Source organism: Lutzomyia longipalpis, chromosome 4 (genome assembly GCF_024334085.1).
Source record: "Lutzomyia longipalpis isolate SR_M1_2022 chromosome 4, ASM2433408v1".
In the NCBI taxonomy this organism is placed as follows: Eukaryota; Metazoa; Arthropoda; class Insecta; order Diptera; family Psychodidae; genus Lutzomyia; species Lutzomyia longipalpis.
Genome location: NC_074710.1, coordinates 346,437 through 370,499, shown reverse-complemented (window position 1 = coordinate 370,499; position 24,063 = coordinate 346,437). Strand labels below are relative to the sequence as shown.

The window sequence follows — 24,063 nt, the reverse complement described above, 5'->3', positions numbered from 1 at the left end:
TGTACACCTGCCAAAATGAAATTCAAATTTTTTATTTAAAATTATATTTTATGTTGATTATGTGCAAAATCCAAGAGCTTTGTGTGTGTAAGATACAAACTGATCTGCTGGTGCACCACCATGAAGATTGAGGGTACCAGACGTGAGGAAGGGTTCACCAAAATCATTTGCACTGAGAGATGGTCTTATATGCAACACACCCTGTTCTGCATATGAATTAGAACGATTATTTGTGTACCATTGAAATTCCCAGTTCTGCAAATTTTCAACCACATATGCAATGTAAATGAATTGTGAATTCAAAATTGAAAGCTCACAAACAATTAAATTTCGTCTGTGCAAGTTTAATATATTCAGTTTAACTTACTCCCCCACCAGCCAATGTAATTTCATGTTGCCATGTTTCGTAATCAATTGTATCAAAATTATCTTCAAAAAGTAAATCTCCCGAACAGATGGGACCAGTAATTGCACTCGCCAATGTCCCACTAACAGTGGTAAGGGATGGTTCACATTTTAGTTTTGAATCACGCGGCCTGAATGCTGCAAATGTTGTCGTGGTGAGAAGTTGAAGAACAAGCCAAATGTGGGGCTTCATCTTTAAAAGAAGAATTTAAATGTGAATTTACAATTTATTATTTTTCTTGGAAAGGGAAATTTCCGAGAAAGCTAAATAAAATCTTGAAAATCGTTTTTTCCTTAGAAATAATGATTTTCTAAGAATAAAAGCCTTTTAAGCATAAAAAAGGAGATTATTCATTTTCATCATATCATGTCTTTAAGGAAAGATAATGGAAAATTTAATGGAAATGGGAAAAGAAAATCATTTAAGAAAATTCTAAACAGAATTTTTCTTTTTTTTTTAACCTGGAATCCACTAAAAGGCTCTGAAAAAATCTACCAAAAAGTGCAAAAGTCACGCTCCGGTTGTATCTCATTTTTAACTTGTTAAATCGAATGAATTATTAATTTACTATGTATTTTATATTGACTATTTATGCTCAATAACACTTTATATTGCTCACTATATGCAGTATCGTTATACGCACCATTATCCGCAAATAATCCACTGATAATTATATTTATTTATCCAACAATTTTCAATAATTTAATTTAACTTTCCACTATTTCCAGTATTTACTCAAAACTCCCAACTCCCACTGATTTAATTTAATTCCACCGCAAAGGGGAATTATTCTTCAACGATAATTCCCAATGAACTATTCAACTAGCACAGAAATTCTGTATTTATAAGTGTTGCAAAGATGTGGGTTCTCACGATTTCTGATAAAATCAAATTTGATTGAATCTTTCGATTGAAGTGTCCAAATGGATTACCTCGTAAATTAGTGCAAAAAAACTCACTTATTGTTAAAGATTTTTCTTTATGTTTATTTATGTTTCTTGGATGCCGAATATATTAAAAATTCTGTCAAATGTGTCAAACATAAAGCACAAAAAGTTTAACAGCATCACCGCGAGATGTTTAAGAACAGAATAGAGAAAAAAGTTTATATTTCCGTCTGTATGTGAGGTACCTACGTACAATAATAATTTATCAGAAAATCACTTCAATGCTTTGCAGTGGCTGCAGTGGAGTTTACTCTGATGCTATTGAGCAACTAGAGTCGGTAGTGGAAGGTACTTTACGTTGCAAGAGGATTATACATAGTTTGAGTGTTTATGAAAAGTTTTAAATCGCACCATTTACATGAGATTGGAATTAAAGTTTCTCATATAAGAATTTCCGCTTTATTATCTCTCTTATTATGGGATTTTTTTTCCAACTGAGAGGAATTTTAATATCAGCTAAAATACACGAAAAAAAAACAATTTCCAACTGGATGAATTTTTTAATCAAAATGTCACACTTCTAAAACACTTTTTTCGTGAATTTTTTTTGTCAACAAAACCATTTTAAATATGAACATTTCATGACATAGAAGGGACGCATCATGAATCGTAATTATTCGCAACATTTCTTATGTAACTGAGAAGAAATGTTAGGAAGCATGGCACACCAGCTATTATTTTCTACTTCACATATTTTTCCTCTTTTTTTGCGCCTCTTCAAACGTCATGAAATTGTGGAAACCGGAAATGACGCACAGAATGTTAATCTATCAAAGTTTATTATATACAATGTACGTACATACTATAGACATCATTGTATATAGCAAGCCACTAGTTGTCTATTCTTAGTAATATTTTTAGTTTGAAAATTAAAAGATTTACAACATTTTATTTGATAACTTCATTTCATTCTAATGAAACTTTATTTTAATCAAATAAAAACATTTTTTTTTGCCACTTTTGTGAACAAAAAAGTTTTCTATCGTACAGAAGAATAATCTGGGTTAAGATCTGAGAGAAATTTTCAGTAAATTGCACAGAATTAAATGCTATAGTTCTATGCTTTTGAGTATTGCACCGCAATTAGTGAAAAATTGATAAAAATAATTTTGAGAGTTTTCCAAAGATAAAAAAAATCCATGAAAAAGATTCTAGGAAAGGATCACGTTGCAAAATAATGTTGTATATGACGATATCAAAGCTAATTGGAGGACTTCCACAGAATTTCATACATATATCAAATTTCGTCCACGAGTGGAGTCTCTTTCTGCATTTTTTGTGTGGTTGCCATATACTCTAGAGAGGGATGATGTTGCCACGTTCATTCACTTTGGCTCATATTCTCAACCACGAGCATTTCACAAGCGGACAAGCTTTACGTGATTCATAATGTCTATATACCACACTGCATGGACGGCATGGACGATGTGGAAGCTTTCTTTGCTCCCTTTTGGGAGTTTTCTTTTTTTTTTTTTTTTGCTTGAGCTTCCTCCACTTTTTCATTCCCCTTTCTTCAACATTTTGCCGCGTGGTGCTTGTGGGATTCCATGTTGCGCTTCTCTCCCCCAAAAATTTACTCAAGGCGCACACTCGACAAAAGCTTCATCGTTGTGCTACCTTCCCCCCTCGACGGCGACCCCATACACGAGGTGTGGTGTAGCATCCTCAGAATGGGATATAAAAAGGACTGGTGAATGCGACAAGTTGTACCAGTCGCGCGGGAATCTTCCACACAGAGAGAGGCCTTTTTCCTCAATCTCGCAGACAAAGCAAATGTGGAATTTCCTCTATCAGTGTTTATTTCATTAGATTTTTTCCAAACATACCAAAAAAAGGAGCATTCTCCATCAGCAGAGAACTACATAAGTGTGTGTCTTTTTAACCCCTTTATTATTCACTTCAATTTGCTGTGTGCTTAATTGTTTGGTGAACATTACATTATTTAGAATCCACCCGTTAGAGAGAGAGAGAGAGAACATTAAGTGTGTGGGCCCATTGAGGAAAGTGCTTCATTTGTGAAATTGTGAAAGATGGGAAAGGGTAAATTATTCTTTTCCACACGACTTCTACTTCCCACAGCAGCAACTCTGTGTCTTCTCATTCAGTCTGTGAGTTTATCTGTCATGCATGCATCTATGTAACTACATGATGGATGATATATATAGAGAAAATACATAATAATTTAGGGGGTGGGTCAGGAAACTTTTTCAAACTCAATTTATGATAAAAATCCCCTCAATGTGTCACTCCCAATCATTTTTATTCTCTCCCTATCGCATCAACATAATCTTTTGCTTGTGTTTAATCAAAATGTTTTCCTTTTTGATTTCTTATTTAATTTATTTATTTATTTTATTTTATTAAGATTGATCATAGATGTAAAAAATATTCAAAGATTGAGGAAAATTCATCTCTGTTTTCAAGGCTTTGAAAGTAGGTACGAGAGAATTATCCTTTTTAAGAAAACAGCTTGAAAAGAAAAACTATAAGGTTTTCTAAAATAACGGAACACAGTAAATCTCTAAATATATTTTTAAAAAAATGCGTGGGAGTGCCCACTCATCACCTAAAGAAAATTGGCCATAAACCTTTCCGAAGAAGATTATCCACAAACTCTTAGTAAAGTATAGTCCTTTAGTTTTATGTGTGTTCGTTATAAAGATCCTCCTAATTTTCATATCATCAGATAAATTGCAAATTATTATATGCCAACACGGTGGTAGAGCACAGCATCTATAGCAGAGATATGGATATGATATACTTACCTATGTGTGCATTTTGGGCCACATTGCCTCATAACAATATGAACAAATGATGCCATTGAAGTGAGTGTGAATTGGGTAATTTAGAAAGGTCAAACCCTCTCGTTGGTCCTTTATTGTTACCGTGTTATATGTATGAAATCCTTATCCATTCCCATTTCTGTACAACTTAGAGAGAATAACTATGAATGTTGTGATAGTTGATCTTTTGTTAGTTTTTAATTCATTAGAAACCTTCAGAATCATGAAAATTTAAATGATAGAGAATAGAGTAAAATTGGGAATTTCCCACGAAAAATCCTAATATTGATTCACAATGAATACTGATGCGGAGTCTCACTGTATTTAGTAATTTTTATGAAATTTTCGCAATTTTTGATTCACTTTTAAGGCTTATAAATCACTAAACTAATTTGCAATATTTAATTAAAATAAATCAAGTGAAAATTACCTTTTAATTCCCTCGCACAAAATCAAAAGGAAAATTATCTATAATGTTGCAGGATTTACTTTCCAATGGTTCAACTATTTCACGTGTGTACAATATGTGAAACTTTTAACTCATTAAAGAGGTATTAAGTACCTATATAATCTCATACAGGAGTAGAACTCTTGTGTATGTGGGAAGAATTTCAAATTTTCCACAGGTGAATTTCAAAAGAAATGAGTTAATGCGCTTTCATTTTAATTATTTAATCCTCTTAGATTATATTATAAAGGTATACGTTCTTTCTGCTGAAATAGCAATATATTTTATTGAACATGTAATGGTATGTGTGTGGATCTTTAGTGATGCTACTAAATTAATATCTGAGCTCATTGATGCATTGCGGCAAAATGATTGAAATGATTGAAGATTTTACAGGAAAAGCAATGAAATGATATCATATTGCCTTTCATATAGTGAGACAATTTTAGTTTATTCAGAAGATCGCTGGGAGCATCTTAAAGCCACAAATGCAGCAAATTAATCCTTAAGAATTAAAAAAAATATATTTTTATATCTGCTATAATTTTTATCCTATTTTAAACCAATAAATAATTAATTCAGCTTTAATAAATTAATGTAAAGTCATCAATATATCTTTAGGAATCCATTATGCATCGATGTACAACATAAATTTATGTTCATGTGCACTCAGTAGTTCTCTTAAGTACAGAATTTATCGACACATGATTTTTTTTGTTCTTGAATTTGATTTTTGGTCTATTTTAAAGAATTTCTTTCTTGAGAAAATTTCAATTTAATGTAGATTAAGATAATATTTCTATAATATATTGATTTCAATATTATTTCACAAAGGAAAAGAGAATCAATGGCCCCCATGACCCTTATGTGGAGTGGTCAGAATAACACAAACCCTCTACATATTTGAGAACTTTTGTGTTGTAAGCAGTCAATGTTAACCTGACCACCCTTAACCAATTTTCCAATTTTATTTAGTCCTCTCTGGAAGAAAAGAAAATTCTTTTTCTCATTCCAGTCACATTTATATTATATTTTTTTTTCAAATTGAAATTTGCTTCGTGTAGCAATTTCCATTCCATTAATCCAACCCCACGTTTCGCTTACTTATTGATTTTCCTTTCAAATTTATTGCTATGTAACAAGCAACTTCTTGAATATATGCTATCAACACGTGGCTTCCTTTACAAATCAATTTAATGGCCATTTGGAATTAAATGAACAATTATTTTCATTAAATAAACATCCCATTGAATGATTTTATTATTGATTGAAGAATTAAGGAATGAAAAAAAAAAGAATTTCTTCAAATGTTAAATTTTATTTGTTTCTTCTTATATTTTCAAAATTATTTACATTACTGCGGGTTGTATGCTGTATACATAATGTGAGCATATTTCTATGTATTAAAAGCTCTCAATATTCATTCGTGTTACATGGCATGACATCCTGTAAGTCAATTGAGTATAATGTACAGATAAGAATTTAAAGTAAAGTCATCAATATGATAACACGTACCATGAATTGCAAAAATTGTTTCAATATTTACCAAGATTCATCCCTGTTATAAATGCAGTATAAAGCTAAACTGAAGTGAATTTTGAGAATATTTTCAAAGATGTTAAATTTTCATTTATTTCTTAAATTCATTTTAAATCATTCTTTGGGGTTTTCCTGCTGAAATGATGACGTGAAAAGGGTTTTCCGCACAGATGAGCTATTGTTAGCTTGATTGTTATGAATCCTTTTGACTTCTTTCTCGCACTATCCTTTCAACTGAGTGGGTTTTTCTGAACATACACAAGACGTTATATATGTACTGTACATAGTCATGGGAGAATTTTGTAGTAAATCTCTATTCTTTTGTGTACTTTGCCACATTCAAGTAGTCAGAAATGGAGCTACTTATAGTATAATAATATAAGTTGACAAATTCTCTTATTTCTCACAAAAATAAGTCTATTAAATAATGACATATAATCGCGGAGGATACATATATGTATATTTAATAAAAGACTTAATATATATTATGAAGCCCCGAGGCAGTGAAATGTTCATTCATAAGCTACTTTTCATTTTATCTATAAATAGTAACATAAATAGATGTTCCCAAATGAAAGTTAAAATTGATTTTCCGTTAAGGGATGATGGGTTTGAGAAGGTACGCAATTCTAGGCACGTTCTACTATGTATGTTTTGTACATACATACATACTTCCCCTCTGGCCGAAAAGATTTTCTTCTCTTTCATAACTTTCACATTACACACAGTGCAAGCTATAACTATATAGGAAACTATGTTAGCCATCCGCAATCCCAATATTATCAGCTCCTCCCAGCATACAAATTGTGGGACTACCACAATTTTTTGTAGGTATGTATATGCTGTAGTGTAGTAAAAGCGTATGGGAGCATTTCGGTTAATTTATTGCTTGACTTCTCCATCACCTTCAACCTACGCATAAAAATCACAATCCATTTATCACAATACCACACATGAAGGCTAAAAGATGTTTTTTTTTACCATAATGTAAAAGGGAGTATAGAATATACCTTTCTTTACAACAACACCCACCACCTGATGATTTTATGTATGACTGACTACACATTCAATGTATCCCATAAAGATTTTTTTTCTTTAAATTCCTCTTTTATACGACGAAGATTGGCGAAATTCCTGTTTATTGGCACGCAACATTTGATAAATTCACAAAGGATTTTATGATGTCATAGATTGGATTTTTAGGCAAATTTTCAATCAATTTTTTTCCCTGAAAAATATTCTCTTTAGAAAATTCAGAGATGAGTTTTTGAAGGTAAAATTTGGATACATTCTAGGTTCATCCAGAATCTCCACAGACCGGTGTATTGAATCCATATGTCTTGGATCAAATTATTAATCTTATTTCAACACAAGATGAGAGTTACGATATACACGTGAGTACACCTAATATTCCATCCTAAATATCTTGTTTTGTATGTACCTCTGCCAAAAATTAATATTGATCTAAATATAATATGTATACATATATACATATATGTCGTACATCCAGAGGATAGCTCTTCGAAATCGATTGAGGAGCATCCTCGAGAAAGCCATCGATGAGAGGGACTATCAGAGATTGGATGAGAGTGCAGATGATGTGGACTTTTTGGCTGACAAGCGCTCAATAAATTCCCTCGCACGTGCTGGTTTATTTCCAAAACGCAATCTCGGATCAGTGCTCCGGACAGGTGGCTTTCAGCGTACAGGTGGCGACAATGGGGGTGGTGGTAAACGGAGTGTTGCCAGCCTCGCAAAGGCCGGGCAACTCCCATCGAAAGAACCCGATGCCGAATATGCGCCATCATCAGTTCATTGGTTTGCAAACAAACGCAATCTTGGCAGTCTTGTACGTTCTGGGAATCTCAATTTGTCCGGAAAGAGGAATATGGCATCACTTGCACGTGGAAATATTTTGCCACAGACAAAACGTGAGTGGATTGAGGAGGAACGTCGTAGTATTGGTGCTCTAGCTAGGGATTGGGCATTGCCAAATCAGAAAAACAAAGATGAAGAAGAGGAGGAATTAAAAGGTTTGTTGACAACGAAAGAAAAAATGCAAAGACGTGAAAATTAATTTCCTTTTCCTTTCTTTCCTGTTAAGCTGAAAAGAAAAATATTGGAGCACTGAGAAATTCACCCGTCCATGGAACAAGACAAAAACGACAAGCATCTTACACTGATTTTGAAGACGGTCTTTTTGAAGTGCCAGAACCAGTTGTTCAGACATCCCCACTTGACTACGAAGACATCCTCGAAACGCTCAATAGTTTGAATTCAGATGCACACTTTGAGGATAAAAGATATCTCGGTAAGTCCATTTGGAATTTTAATTACTTTTTCTTCTTGTCTTTGAAATAATTTTAACACTGAAAAAATTAAATCAAATTGGTCAAGTGGTGTGAAATTGAAATTTATATAGCGCTCTGAAAGCTTTAGAACTTTCTTGTCATTGGGAGCTTTTTCCCAGATTTCTCATTAATTCTTCGTAAGTTAACGACAAAATTTTGAAATTTTATCAAATAATGCAATAAAGGCTCAATGGCACGAAATGGATGGCTAAGGTCCTTTGGTGGTAAGGAGAAGCGTCATATAAGTTCCCTGGCGCGTCTTGGTCTCCTGCGGAGTGATCTGGAGTCTAGATATGGGCAAATGCCACTACGGGGGCCACCGGAGAAACGCCATATTGGAGCCCTCGCTAGGTCTGGGTGGTTTTCTGCGTCCTTTAGACCCGCTAGAGGAGGTCGTTTTAGTCGATCGGGCAGGGCGAGGTCTCAAACAGTAGGAAGTTGAATTGCTTGATGTTTCGCTGTTCCTCTCATGTTAGATGATGGACTTTTTCCTAATTATTTGTTTCTTTTCTTTTCAATTTGTGGTAGAAAAAAAGCAGAAGAAAATGTATTTGATATTTTATTCCCATCTTAAGCCTTTTTTCTTTTCATTCCTTCGTAGTAAATGTTTCAATTTTCTTTACGTGATTGGGTAAAAAAAAAAGGAAATGCGATTATTTTGGTATTAAAATTTTCCTTTTTGCGTAGGTTGTAGATGATTGTTTTATTGTGAATTATTCCATTCAACCTTTAGTTTGTGTTTCTTTCTCTATGCATTGTAATAATACTTAAATGGGAAATGGGGGTGGAATTTTCTCTAAGAGTCTTTAAGTCGATTAAACTACGGAAAATGTCGTAAAAACTGCGCCTAATTGCCATAAAAAAGGTAAAAAAAATTGATAAAGACGCAAAATTCGTTTAAAAATGACAAATTGCGAGAAGATTTCTAAGATTCCATAAACTAGGGAGAATAATTTATCAGAATAATTAATAATTCAAAAATAATTGAAATCAGAATTTTCTACTAAATAACTTTCAACATTTAGTTAACATACCCTTAAAAACAATAAAAGAGTAAATATATCCATGCGATGTACATAAGTTTTGGCTTCTTGACATAGAAAAATTTTATTAACCAATTCCGGAATTTTTCTTGTTATGTTCCTTTATGTACAATATATATAGTGAAAAATTCGCCAAGAAAACATGAACTGTCTTTAGCATCCTCCATATACTCACTAAAGTCTGTCCAAATTACCCGGCCCATTCTTTATAGTATAGTAATACTTCTCACAAGAATGCGCAGAAGATATATAGCACGAATACAATTTATATGTATAAAAACATATACATATACATAACATACATATGGAATTGTATACGTTAAGAAATTTAATAAGGAAAAACACCCTTTTCAACTCTAAAGAATTACATGTCGGCTGTGAAATAAGGCTGATGGAATTCTTAACATATAAAGTGGCGAAATTTTCTATTTTATTTTTGTCTTTTATTGGAACCTAATTTTGCATGTTTTTTTTTTTTCTTCTTAAAAATCTTCTTAGATACTTTACAGTAAAAGATTTTTTTCCGTATAAACTTATTGCTTTTTGAGATTAAATTGCAGAATTATTGTCAGGCTGAGTCTTGACGACAATAAATGAGGAGGAACTTGAGGAAAAGTCAAAAGCCAAACAAGCAATGATTTTTCATTTTCCATCAATATGTTTGCAGAACTTTTTTTTTCTTCTTTTCATTAAAATTTCTGAAGTAGATAGGAGCATAAAACAAACCATATTGATACATGATGGGTTGCATTAAAGCCATTCATTGAATTATATGTATGTTCAAATGATTTCCATGTTTAAATGGAAAGGAAGGACCCAATGGGAAGTCAATAAAGTTTTGTGAATGGAAAAGTTTTGAAACAAACTTTAGCGAAATTAATCAATTTAATTTGCAAAAGTGAAAATTAATAGCAAAGCCACTCCGAGAAGTTTATTTAAATTTAAAGTAGAAATGTTCATTTAATTTAAATTTAAAATGTCTTTTATCATTGTCAGTTTGTGCGCAAACATAATTTTATGTAGGTGTCAAATACAATTTATCATAAAAGTGAATTATCTTGCATACAAGAGAATGCACAGACTAGTGCACAGAAGGAGTCGGTCGCACAAAACCACATTGTGTATTTTCATGGAAAATCCTACATTTCTTATTATTAGATTAAACTATATTCATGAATTTGTTAGTATACAGTGTTGGAATTTTCAATTTTCCACCTCTGTTTATTTTTACAGCACACAGACTATAAACTTTTATACCCTCTGACCCAATCAATTTGAAATGGGAATTAATTGAAATTCAATTAGCAATATTTTCATCCATTTTCTCATTTTCTTTTTCGTAAATTTAAAATAAATTAAATCACCCAAAGTCAAGTCCGAAATTGAGAAAATATATCGATAAGATGCCATCATAACCAGAGAATATTACAAAAATTAATTAATTATAATTCCAAGATCCTTTTGGAAATTCACTGTATATACCCATAAACACAGCAGATTTTTATGAAAAAAGACTCAATGAGAAAACTTGAGAGGAATGTTGAGAGATTTATTAGATAATTTTCTCGCTTAAATTGAATTTTTACACACCTACGACTTTCTCATAAATTTCCGTTCAGAATGAAGTCATGCAAAAACATATTTATTAGGTCTTCTTTTGCAAAATTTAATTTGATTGCTAAATATGAATATTCCTACACACATACATATTTTTATTTACCTGTTAAATATATATAAAAAAAATAGCCAAAGTATTGTAAAGTTTCAGACTAGCACAGAAGGAGATTACTTTTAATTAATTTTTAATCGTTTCTGTGAATTTTATTTCATCTGTCAATTGAAAAGAATATTCGTTGAAATTCCATTCCACATGGAGTGGGGGAATATCGGAATTTGAGGATTCAGTGCGACAACACAAACTAATTTGAGATTTTTAAATAATTCTTTACGAATAATTTTAATTTTCTACATTATTTTTTTTTTCAAAATTTTTGGATCATCCCTTAGCTATAAGAATTCCTAGAATTCCAATTTGTGTCGAGACATTCTTGGAAGTTTCAGTAAAAAAAAATAAATTAAATAAATTCTAGAATCAACGAAAATAGGTTAACCAAAGGATTTCTCAAGCTCTTTTACTTCTTGGAAATAACTTTCGTCATCAACATCCTTTCTGAAGCATCTAACATTCACTCAAAATAAAAAAAAACTCATCTTCTTTTAATTATTCGAGATAAATTCTTTAGCAAATTAAACTCCGTGGCGGCTTTTAATTAGAAACATAACTTTATTTATAGGTGGAAATGTTTTATTTTTCTTCCTTCAATTTTTTTTATGTTTGTCTTCTTCTCTATATGTATTTATATACATTTTTCCATCTTAAAACATATCCAAGGAGCATGTCTTCTTCAGATAAAATTCATTTTAATTGCTACCCGTCGTCTTCTAATTGAGAAATATTTTTTCCATTAACTCACAGCTAGGAATAATTTTAATTTTCATTTAAAGAACATTTAAAAAAAATAATTAGAATACTTTTTCAACAGCTACAGCATCATAGTTCTCAATAAACATTTCGTAGCTAATTTTTAAATTCACTCGCATGACTATTTTAAAATATCTTCTCAGTAGAATTTTTATTAGATTTCTTAGATTTGTTAGTTTGGTCTTATCAATCTTTGCTAATTCAGCTAAAGTAGATTTTTAAAGAAATATAATTAGGTAGTTAATTAACATATTTTCTAACTTATTTTACTTTTCCAATTACTTTTCAAATTTAACTCGAAATTAAACTCCCCTAAATCGTGAAGGACGGATTTTCCCTCCAACCCGACCGACTTCAGCGACCTATCGCCAGCGCGTGTAGACGATGTTCAAATACTTACCTCCAACGCACCAGTTGGGCAGCACCAGGACTTCAGCATTGGGGTACCCCACCAAGACTCACAGCCATATGGCGTAGAAGCACCAATAGCAATTCAATCCGGAAGCCATACTATTGAACTGCCGCCACAACACACTAAAACATCCCACGATGAAAATTCTCTATCAGATTTATCTACTTATCCCCTTATCAATGAGATTGATTCAAATGACATTGACTACTACACACTACCTACATTTGAATGTACAAATTGTTTTCCTCCACTTCTATTCTAAAGCAAAGACATTCCTCTTTAACCACATAAAAAAAAATCAAAAAGAACTGCTTAGAACTAATCACGGACGATGCTGAAGAATATATTAACTAAAAGATCTAATACACATAGTAATTATTAATTTATTTCCTTCCTGTATAGGTATGTATTTAAATAACTATTTAAGATACACTCTTTGTTATTTCTTAAGGACAATAAGAAGGGTTTCATTAAAAATTATGAAGCCCAATAGAACAAACTGTGGGGCTTAAATGATTTAATAATTTCAATTCAAAATGATTTTTTTTGCAGTATAGTTTAGCATGGGAAAAAAGGTGTTAATCATTAAAACAGAAAATCTACAATTCAGGAAAAATCAGTAATAGAGACACAGGGTGCGACAAAATACTCTAAATTGCTTAATTGAGAAGGAAAAAATTAAATTTCTTTTCATCTGAAGAGATAATAAATATACATATAAAAATATCTATGCGACTTACGTTAATGTAAAATCAATTTAAAATTAGTCTAAAAAATATGATTTCCTTATCAGGGCGACGACAAAACAATCAAAAAATAAATAAAAGAACGGAAAGAATATTGAAGAATCATATCTTATAAAATTCATATCAAAAAATGAAATTTTAAATCATATCAATTCTACTTCTTCCTTAAGCCAAAACACAATACATACCTATATAATTTATTTTCATTGTTGTTAAACTCAATCAAAAAACTAATCTTTTTACCTTTCTGTTCGCCTATTTTAGAACATTCAAAACAGAGTTCTATAAAGATCCATTTGTGTGAAGAATATTGAAAATATCACAGAAATAATATAAATGTAAAATTTCTTAAATCAAAAACAATCCTAAAATCACTTTAAAAAAAATCCATTGAAACTTTGAGAGAAAAAAATATATATAAAATAATATCTGTATAACATAAGACAATAAATAATTCTATTTAAAGAGTGAGGTTAATATACTCACTACGAAGAACACCATCGGAAAAAAATTAACACATTTATATACCTATACGCAAAAAAATCATGGACAATAATTGGAAAGATATTAAAGGAAAAAAAAAGAAAAAAAAACGATTGAAAAATAAAATAAATTTAAAAAATAAGAAAATATCTCCAAAAAAAAGAACATTTGCTGTGTTTGACAATTCCAATTTACAAAATAATGAGAGAAAAAAAAATATGGAATAATATTATGAAAGAGATGTAAGACAATACATATATCTATACATTTTATCATTGTTAAATCATAAAATCGTTTTTTAAAATAAACGATCCCTTTTAGCTTGTTAGACAATAAACTGAAAAGTATATTAGACAATAAAAAAAAATCAATGGATCATTTCTGAATATATAGAATATTTTATCCTTTAAAAAAACTATGTATTTTAATTGTATTAAAAGAGCATATTAAACAAAATTTACGAACAAAAAAATCACGACAAAAGCTTTGCAAACGTCCATTGGCACCCGGCGTCTCCACTGTTTTTTTTTAACTTTTTAAAACTCATTTTAAGCACAAACTCCTTTATTTTGTCCCAATTAAAAATTATTACAAAAATATTTTCAAGTTTAACGATCCAAACTTTTTACTACAGCACCCTTTCTATTCTACTACTTTCTATCACGTCTAGAATTTAGACCCAGTCACTAAATTTAATAAAAAAAATTAATCTATTAAGGATAAGAAAATTATTAATTATTGCCCATGGATTTCTTTTACAACTTCTTCATAAAAATCATTTTTCAAACAATATTCTTCAAATTTTGTGCAAGAATCTAACTCAATTCTTTTAAATTCTTTGAAATAAAAGTTTTTTGAATACTTTCACGACAGAAAAGAATTTTTCTACTTTTTGGGAAATTTCTTTTTTAACCCTTTCACAACTCAGAATGATTCTTTTTATCTAATAGTATGATAAAGAAAAAAAAATGGAATTGATTCTAATTTTGGCTAAATATTCTCTGTGAAGTATAGATCATCCGTTAAAGGATAAAGCTTGATATTTTGAGCTATTCTTAAGTTTCTAAATTTATGGAAGTAAGAGAAATTATGACAATTATAAATAAAATCTCAATTGTGCCATATTTGTGCTATATTCTTCGTGAAAGGGTTAAGAGAAAGAATTAGGGAATATTTTATAATTACAATTTATTCGTTAAATCACTCTCAAGTGGTGGTAAAACCGACAAAATCCATTCTTGCAGTTGAAGGAGTTCTGACTTCTTCAGCTCATGCATTGTATTCCGAACAGGTACGAAATTTCCTTTAACATTGAGATCTTGAAGATTATTAAATGTCTCCATGCCCCATTTGATAGGTACCAGAGTATCTCTAGAAGGGGAAAAATTATTTTTCTTGCAAAGAATTTCGAATGAGATTCAATTAAATTTACCTTTCTCCGTGAAACATAAGAAATTGTGGGAGTTGTTTAGCTGTTTTGGAAGAAGGATTTGCTAGGGAATCGTATACAATTGACCCTCGATTGAGGAAGGATGATATTACAAAGACACCCGCTAGGGCTTGATTAATGTGAAAGCCCGTGTGCATTGCTAGGGTACCACCCATTGAGAAACCCCCGACAATTATTCGACTTTCCGGAATCCCAGCATCAATTTCAGTCTTTAGCAGCTCACCAACAGTCTCATAAATTGATGCCAACGACAGACGACACTCTTTGGCTTCAATTGAAATGGCTTTGCGGTCAAACCAAACATGGGATTCCTAAAAAAAAAGAAATTTAAACAAAAAAAACGAAGCGATAGAGGGATCAATAGTTCAAGGTGAAATTATTCGTAATATTCCTTGCACAAATGTACTCACCTCGCCATCCAATGGGGTGTACTTCTGAAGGGGAGCTGTTGGGAAAATCATCTTGATATGCCCAAAAGTCATATCATGCCCCAATAGGAAGCGTATCCACTCCACTAAATTACTTCCGGTATCACCTTTTGAGCCGGTGAGCGAATTAAAATTAAATTTGAGATTCATCAAATTGGAGAAATTACATAAAAAAAGAAACTCCAAATGCGGATTTTCTTCTCACCTGACCCGTGAAAAAAGATGACAGTGGCTGAATGTGATTTTCCTGTTGGTAGAAAAGTTTTCTGTATCAAATTCATGGCTCTCACAAAAGATTTTCCCATGAAATTTAAATCACAAGAAAGTATCCAAAATATTTTATTTTATTTGTTGTCTTTCACATGAACATGAAGAATGACAGAAAAGCTTCTGATTCTCGCTGATTCTCTTTTATCTGAGTGAGGTTTTGTTAAGAAAATGCCTATATGGGGCTATAGGAATATGCGGTTTCAGAGACACAAACCACATTCAATAGAAATTCAAATGAAGAGATGAATTTAACGGACAATCAGAGAATTTTTATATTCTTAAAAAAAATCTGGTAGAGAAGATTAAAAGCATCAAAATAACATAAGATTAGGATTAAAAATAAGGGTGAATAGGATTCACATCTGTTTAAACCCTAAATTACATTTTTTTTTTAATAAAATCAATCCCCGTTAACCCTTTAAGGACAAATTAACCCTTTAGCGTCCAATGTGAAACATAGAAACATTGAAACATGCGCTCTTTTATCACGATTTTTATTCTATGAATTTTTTTTAGAGGACTTTTCTCAGTCAGAACGTCTTCTTTGGCCCCTTATGCATGAATTTGATGCATTTGTAACATGGAAAAACAATTACATTAATAAATAATTGAAGAAATAAAATGTTTCACGTTTGGGTCAGCGTATGACCCAAAAAACGTTAAAGGGTTAAATTGATTGGTTGATCAAAAACTATTATTTATCCAAATTAGACATGCAAAAAAGTTGCATAGAAGATGACAAAAGAGGACATGATAAAGTATATAATTCACTACTTATGTATGTTTGGCTTAGTTATCGTTCCTTAAAAGTGGCTTAAATTTTTTAAACCAAACATTAGTTGAGTCTAATCGACTGAAACTTAAAGTTTTTTTTTTGGTAAGGCTCTTACGGTTTTAACGTTAAACCAGGCTAAATCGGGTCTAAATAATTTTCCTGGCCAAAGACGATAAAAACAAAAACTTAATCGTTTCTACACATTAACATTTGTAAGAAACATGATCTTAAAAGACTTAAGCCATGCCTAAAAAACTGATCTAAAATTCTTAGATTTACCTTAAAAAAGTAAAACCTAACTTAAAAGTATAAAGCTTGGTTTAAGAAAACTTAGACCTTGCTTAAAAAACTTTAATTAGTTTGTAAGAAATCATTAAAGCTTGATACAAAAAAATAGGCACGACCTAAGAAGCTTAATCCAGACTTACAATTGGTTGTGAATTAAAGGAGAGATGGGGAAGATTAATGAAAAATAAATCAAAAATAAATTAATTACTGAATTTCACCCAAAAAGACCCATTGTGTTTCAATGTATCATTCGGTCGCGAAAGGGTTAAGCGCAGTAATAGCAAAAATTTCTCCAAAATGTTTAATTAAAATCTTAGACAAGTGAATAATTGCGTAAGAAAAGTTAAATTTGTTTTTAAAAATTTTTTAAGATTATTTTTTACTCCCTAGGGGAGGGCGGGGCTAATAAAGTCACTTAAGGGTTTGGAAAAAGCTTAAAATATCATATTTCCTAGCTAGATAGAACAAAATGATCTGAGAAAGAGTTGTAGGGCAGTAAATTTACTAAAGAAATGAGCTATACATTTCACTTTATTTATTTGGGAAATCTGATATTTTGAGCTTTTTCTAAACCCTTTAGTGACTTTTTTAACCCCGCTCTCCCCTAATATTGATTTTTACAAGCTTTTAATTTAAAGAATAAAAAAATAGTTGAAAGCTCTCCGGTGAAGAATTCTCAGACTTTTTGACGCTCTATATGGACCAAAAGAAGCTATATACATAGATATCGTATTATTAATGTTCTATGTTGTTCTTGCGGCCCCATGTATGAGAGAGTCCAGAAAGAAGAATGGAAGAAAAAGAAACACGCACGCGGGAGATCGCGAAGGAAAGTATGTAGTAGAAGGAATAAAACGTTACAAAAAAAGAAGGTAAAAAAGTTTAAGTAAATATTTCTTGTAAATAGAGCTTCAGTAATTCTCTTTGCATTTTCTTTCGTTTGTTCTTGAAAATTCACCATGCATATATAAATAAAAATAAATATATACTTTTCGATGGTTTCATTGCGGTCTGTAATCAATTTAAAATTGTTTCGCTCGAGGTATGTGTATAAGACGAGGAGGGAGAAATATATCGACAAGGTAAATCAGCGTTTCATGTTGCTCTCTGAGTTATAATTTACGATGCCGTCCGCCATCTCATTCTCCTGTTTTTTCTTTCTTCTTATTCTTTCTTTTCTTCTTCAAACTCTTTCATCAATCGAATCAGTTTTTATCGCAATATCATGTTGATTTACCAGATTACATTCATCAGGGCAATGGGAAGGATCTTCAGGGCAAACAATAAATGCACCAAACAATCTGCAGAGGAGGAAATTAACTTGGTTGATATATAGTGTAATACATATCCATACATAATAAGGGGCTTTGTCGGTTAATTAGAAGATGATTTCCATTAATTGAGCTTCATTGATTTTTCATTATACATAAAGAATTTTAATTCATTGGAAATATTTTTTTTATTTGATTTAAAAGGAACTTATTCTTAAAAAAAAAAAAATATTTAAAAAAGTCAAAGATTCTCAGGAATATTTTATATGTTTTTAGGTAGTAAAATTTCTGAATAGATTGCCCCAAAAAGAGATCTCTTATATTAAATTTTGAAAGTCAGAATCTGTGAGGCAAATAGTACTATGCTAATGATTGAAACTGAATAAACTCCTTTTAATGAAAGCATAACGATTAGAATCCTTAAAAGTTTCTTTTGCTATCTCCCGGTTTTAAGACAACTTCATGAGAAAAAGACACACACAAAAATATTTTTAACAAATTAATACGGTGATAATTGAGATACTCGCGGTAAAGAGAAAACATTTAAATCAATGACCTCAAATAGAGACAAAGTTTATACATATTCTGCAAAACATTTTGCTGTATTTAAAGGTGAAAAATCTCTGTATTTGTGAGTTAAATTAGAGACATTCACTTTATCCATCGAGATGTGATTTGAAGCTCTAATATATTCCCACGCCAATAAAATCAATAAATTTTCTTATGGAAATATCAATGTCCGACACATCCGAATAAACCACACGCAGTTCACACAAAATGCCAAATTATATAATTAAATATACCTATGCATATGTAGCTCTTGTATTAGCCTTCAAAGTATTTGATTATGTCCAACCTGTATGATTGTATTCTATATGAAATAATCAAGTAATTTTCATCTTTTAACACAAACTTATTACAAAAATCTCTCAAGTATTAGATGATATTTTCTGAGAATAATAATACGTAAACTATCAGCGAGATCTCTCTAGCTAGATGCTTGTCATTAAATTAGATTTTATTTTTCACATAAAATATAACTCGTTTCCATCAAGCTCTGTTTATATTTCCACATTTTTTTTGCTACTACATTTTGCCGATATTATATTCTTTGCAATATATATGTAATGTATACATAATATATGCTTCGAACCCTGCTATATACTAATCAATTAAGCAAATCTCGATGTAAAAACAATACAGAAATTATCAATTTTGAATTTATATCGGCTTCAATCAGTGAAGTCATCGCGATGGCAATTTCGAATTAATAGCCAATGATTTTTAATTTCTATTTTTCTCTCTCATTTTCGCAGTAGAATCTTGTTTTTTTCTTTGCTATAAAAATTACTATATATAAGGGGATAAGTATATAGGTAACTAAAACGTGGATTTATATAAATTCTTTTAAGAAAAACAATATTTTCTTTAATCAAACAATAAAAGTTTGCAATTATTAAGAAACAATCTTTAAAAGTAAAAGATATATTTTTTTAATTACTACAAAATATATAATATAAATTAAAGGAATGAGAATAAATCGTAATTTTTGCAAAATCAGAGAATTAATAAATCAACTCACCTGGCTGAGGAGAGGCCAGCACCAAAAGACTCCCATGGCACAAAGTAATTCGTCTGCTTTTAATGTCTTTTAAGTCTTTTAAGTCGTCCCCACAGCATAAGATAAGGTCCAATCTCTCATTTACTGCTAATGCACTCGTAATCGGTGCATCTCTCCACTTCTTTTAGTGCACCATCCTCAAAGCGTCTCTGTGAGTTGAAAATCTTCTTCTCTAAAGCGAGTGGTTGCGTTCTCTGTCGAAATGGTTTAACTCAAGAAAAAAAGAAAGAAAGAGATGTGGAAATAAAACAAATACTTTACATATAACATAATGGCTCTCTCATGGGTTAGGCCACAGAGTCCACCTCCGGTGAGATGTTACCACCACACGAGGCAAGTTAAAAGGTATGGGGCGCGCAAATGCAGAGAATACACGATGAAAAGAGAATTGAGAGATAAGGAGAAAAATCAACAAAAACTCTTCTATACAAGAATTGAAGCAATTTTCAGACCAGCCACACTGTGTAAGTTGAGGAGAAGTAAGAAGAAAAAAAAAACTATACCACAAAATAGATATAAAAATGTAAAATATTCGCCTCAGGGTTCTTAGGAGGTAAATTACAGGCAGCTCTTCTCCACTGCCACGGAGGAGATTCAATGAATTCTTCTGCACTCGTATACGGTGGTATAGGGAAGAACTGACTTTGTGGATGAGCGAGGATAAAAAACAAAGAAGCCGCTGACGAAGCCAACAAATCTTTCGAAATTAATTCCACAAAAAAGACAAAAGACGACAAAGCAGAAAAATTAAATACCTACATGGCAAATTATATATGTATGTAGGTACCTACCTATTGTTTTATCGATTGGACAAATCAGGAATAAAAAAAATACTTAAAATGGATTAAAAATTTAGTAGTAATTAATACATTAGAACTTAGCTTTTGAAAGGTGAGGGTGGAGTTGAGTTGAGTGAGTCATTTTGCATAAAATATTTTCTGTAGTTTGCTTGAAAAAATGAGTCAAGATTCTAATTTAGTTAGATATCTACCTATTAACGTCTATTTATAGAACATTTCCAGGTTTGTAATTTTTTTAGATTATTATTCTATTCTCTTTGTTGAAAATTGCTTTTGCCAGATAATTTTAAAATCAATATACCTGAGTCGTTTTCTACCGCTAAATTAAATAAATTAAAGGATTGAAATTGGGCTATCTGTCTAAATAATTAATTTTCAGAGATATTTCCTTTTAGACACTTGTTGAATTTTTGTTAAAACAATTTAAAGAATTTGCTTTCCTTTCAACATTTTAACAAAACATTTGCAGGTTGAAATGTCTTTATGGTGGAGGGGTACGAAAAAAAGGCGAAAGACAAAAAAAATATAACGAATTCAGTAGAAGGACAGAAGGAAGAGACCACCATGATTGGCATATTTTCAGGGAAGCATTTCTTCTCGATGATTACAATCTCTGCCGATATCAATGATGTTATGTATATGCATCTTCCAATGAAGATCATTCCAAAAATTAGAATTGAAATATTCTTTTTTTTTTGTAAATAAAATGAAATTTCTCTGAGAGCTGAGTTAGAATTTTTTTTTTAAATCATCAATTTGAACTTCCATAAAATTGAGTTAATAAAATTCCATCATTGAGTTTGCTAATTGATGCTTCTCTGCTATATATGGGAATTAGGATATATGTATGTATGTAGACCGGGGATACCGACGAATGAGTAATTCTCTGAATCCACCACACTGTGTGATCGCAAAGAGTCAAGCTAAGAAGAATAAAAACCACTTTGCTTTATCGGTTTCTCAGTCACTTTTTGATTCATTATATTGATGAGTGGGATCGGACAGGAAATTAATAACAAATCATCGGTGTGGAGGCATGAGAAAAAGAGAAGATAAACAACTTCAAAATATTTATTAAAACCAATTAATAAATTTTCTCGATTGATCACGAAATAATTCTCAAAATGGAATGTACAAAAGTAATATGCGGAGAAATTGCCTTCCATCATCATGAGATAAATTAATATCAAAGCTATGGCGTCATTTTTCTTTTCTTTTTCAAATAAAACTCAATTAATATGAGAAATTTAAATGTATATAGTTTGCTGTATACAATCCTACATAATAAACTCCTTTGACATAGCTTTGAATAACTTTAACAAATTCTTATTATGCATAACAAGCTGGGGGATAATATCAAAAAATTCTCAACGGAATCGGACAAAAATTGGCATGCTAAAATATGTTGGCAGGTGAAACTTTTACCGCGGCCCCGCAATATAGGATGAACGGCATGGAGACTTTCATTAGTCAAATTGGAGGAGAAGAAACCTCTTCATGATTGTGAGCTTCTTTATTATGAAGAGCGTGGAAAACAAACAAATTATTTTTCAGCATCGTGTCTTAAAACTTCTCTTCTCTTTTACCTCTTCGCATCGTTCGCATGATTTTTCAACATATATAAGTTGCAATGCATCCAACATATCCTATTATAAATAATTGCTCCTTAATATTTGAGAATTCAAAAATATTCAGCTGAATTATTTTTTTTAGTTAGTAATTTTAAGTAGGTTCTAACTTTTTGGTTAAAATAACTCCAAAAACGGAAATATTGGAAATTTTTAAGGAACGATAAGAAAATTCTTTTTCTTCTAAAAATGACCGCATTACTAAGTTTGGTTTAGTTCATTTCCTAACCATAGCTTAAGTTTTAAAGCTAGGCCTATATTTTTTTAATGTAGACTAACCTTTTTCAAGATTTAAGATTAAATCAAACTGAATCAGAGTTAAAAGCATTTTAGGATATTTTTTATTAATTTAGATGTGCGGATCTTCGACCAGCCAAGTACTCCCAAATCGTCCAAAAATTAGTCTTAATTCAGTCTGACTTAACCGTAAAATCTTTTAAAAATAAATATTAATCCATAAAAAAATTAGGCTTATGTTTAAAAAAAACCGAAATAAAAAATTGGAGTCTGGTCTATAAATTCTTAAGCGTTGTCTATACAACTTAGGCCTCACTTTTAATACTCACGTCCAGCTTAAAAATTTAAGCGAAAGCCCTAAAAACTTGGGTATAATTAAAAAAAAATTCGTACTTAGTTAGCTTAAAAAAATTATGCTTAACTATTAAAAAATTATGGGCTAACCCAAAGAACTTAGGCTTAATTTTTTTTTAATCCTGATTTAATAAAACCTAACCTAGACGGACTTAATGAATTTAACCAAATATCTTTATTTTAATTTTTTTTCGCAAAAATTTCAGAACATCCTCCTCTCTCCTCCATAGTCTTTCTCTGCACCTTCTTCGCCACGCAAAACACTAAATGAGCCAAGCGTATGTATTTCTCAAATGGAAACCTCCCAAGAGTTGGAGAAGAGAATGCAACTGGAGGGATATAAATAATGATAAAACAACCATACAAAACTTGAGGAGGAACTTTGATGAAGACGAATGACTCGTATGCACGAAGAAGGATTTTTTTTTGCTGCTGCTGAAGGCACACAAATCGTCGTATATGGAGAATATTAAAGCCCTCCTCAATCTATTCGCTTGCATGTGAACTATTTTGGGAATCCAAATACAGAATTTTGTGCAAAGTAATCCTTTTCCAAGGAACAAAACTCATGGCGAAGAAGATGCTGGGAAAAAGAAGAGAAGCGACTCATCGAATATTTACCTGAATTTAATTACATATGAGGAACGTTTCTCTTCAAAGTCTCGCTGCTCTTCACTATGATTTTCTTAAATGCATCGAAAAATGTTTTTTTTTCTTTGCTCGAAAATTGGGCAGTCATTAAGTCTGGACCTTTGAAGTTCCCCCGGAAACATCATAAAAATCCCTTTCAGCGTCTGTCATTATCATCCACTTTGCTTTGGTGCAGATTTTTGTTACCTACAACATATATGTATAGTTGGTACTAAAGAGAATGTTTCAATCAGTCGCTATAAAAATACTTAACGTTGCTTCTTCAAACATTACCACCCGTTCGTTCTCTCCGATAATCTTCACTTTTTAACCCATGGTGTGGTGTTGTATGTAACGTCGCTCTCATACATTTTCATTGAAGTAAACTGTCGAATTCACTGCGCGCAGATTAAAAAGCCAGACTTGGCGCATGGGGCGCGCTCTCTGCTATATGGCTCTTGTGTAGTTGTGTCAATTTAATCACCAGACGCCACTTGTCGATCTCCTCGCACTCCCAACCATGTCCATTGTGAAGAAAAATTGAAGATGAAACAGAATGAGTGGAATGCAGAGACTTGGCCGGCTACCACATGGTGATCGCATTCAAGTATATAATTTCCTCAAGGCGATTATACAGGATCCGCCGTACTCAGGAGGTTTTAAGTTTTATG

At 31.5% G+C, this 24,063-nt stretch overlaps 2 protein-coding genes across 4 annotated transcripts; one reads left to right on the top strand and one right to left on the bottom strand.

Moving 5' to 3' along the window:
* The first annotated feature begins 3,056 nt into the window (after window positions 1-3,056).
* On the top strand, window positions 3,057-14,112 carry LOC129794635 (uncharacterized). 3 transcript variants are annotated; one of them, XM_055835431.1, is made up of 6 exons: window positions 3,057-3,461; window positions 7,419-7,517; window positions 7,634-8,156; window positions 8,228-8,434; window positions 8,660-8,894; window positions 12,325-14,112. In XM_055835431.1, exons 1-6 carry the CDS (start codon window positions 3,384-3,386, stop codon window positions 12,671-12,673), a joined length of 1,491 nt encoding a protein of 496 aa, XP_055691406.1. In that variant the 5' UTR covers window positions 3,057-3,383; the 3' UTR covers window positions 12,674-14,112. The 3 variants fall into 3 exon arrangements, with proteins under 3 accessions (XP_055691406.1, XP_055691407.1, XP_055691408.1); XM_055835432.1 differs by having other exon boundaries at window positions 3,060-3,461; window positions 8,660-8,825; XM_055835433.1 differs by having other exon boundaries at window positions 3,060-3,461; window positions 8,660-8,904.
* A 74-nt stretch (window positions 14,113-14,186) lies between these two features.
* LOC129794638 (lysophospholipase-like protein 1) lies at window positions 14,187-15,905 on the bottom strand. The gene is made up of 4 exons (XM_055835435.1): window positions 15,724-15,905; window positions 15,501-15,625; window positions 15,073-15,401; window positions 14,187-15,011 (listed from the first exon to the last, which is right to left on the bottom strand). The coding sequence occupies exons 1-4, from the start codon at window positions 15,821-15,823 to the stop codon at window positions 14,822-14,824; spliced, it is 744 nt and encodes a 247-aa protein (XP_055691410.1). The 5' UTR covers window positions 15,824-15,905; the 3' UTR covers window positions 14,187-14,821.
* Between the last annotated feature and the right edge of the window lie 8,158 nt (window positions 15,906-24,063).

Coding starts and splice junctions, on each gene's coding strand:
- LOC129794635 (XM_055835431.1), top strand. CDS start 3,384: ATGGGAAAGGGTAAATTATTCTTTTCCACACGACTTCTACTTCCCACA. Junction 7,518..7,633: donor ATGAGAGTTACGATATACAC/GTGAGTACACCT, acceptor TCGTACATCCAG/AGGATAGCTCTTCGAAATCG. Junction 8,157..8,227: donor AGAAGAGGAGGAATTAAAAG/GTTTGTTGACAA, acceptor TTTCCTGTTAAG/CTGAAAAGAAAAATATTGGA.
- LOC129794638 (XM_055835435.1), bottom strand. CDS start 15,823: ATGGGAAAATCTTTTGTGAGAGCCATGAATTTGATACAGAAAACTTTT. Junction 15,626..15,723: donor CATCTTTTTTCACGGGTCAG/GTGAGAAGAAAA, acceptor CCGGCTCAAAAG/GTGATACCGGAAGTAATTTA. Junction 15,012..15,072: donor CTTATGTTTCACGGAGAAAG/GTAAATTTAATT, acceptor TTCCCCTTCTAG/AGATACTCTGGTACCTATCA.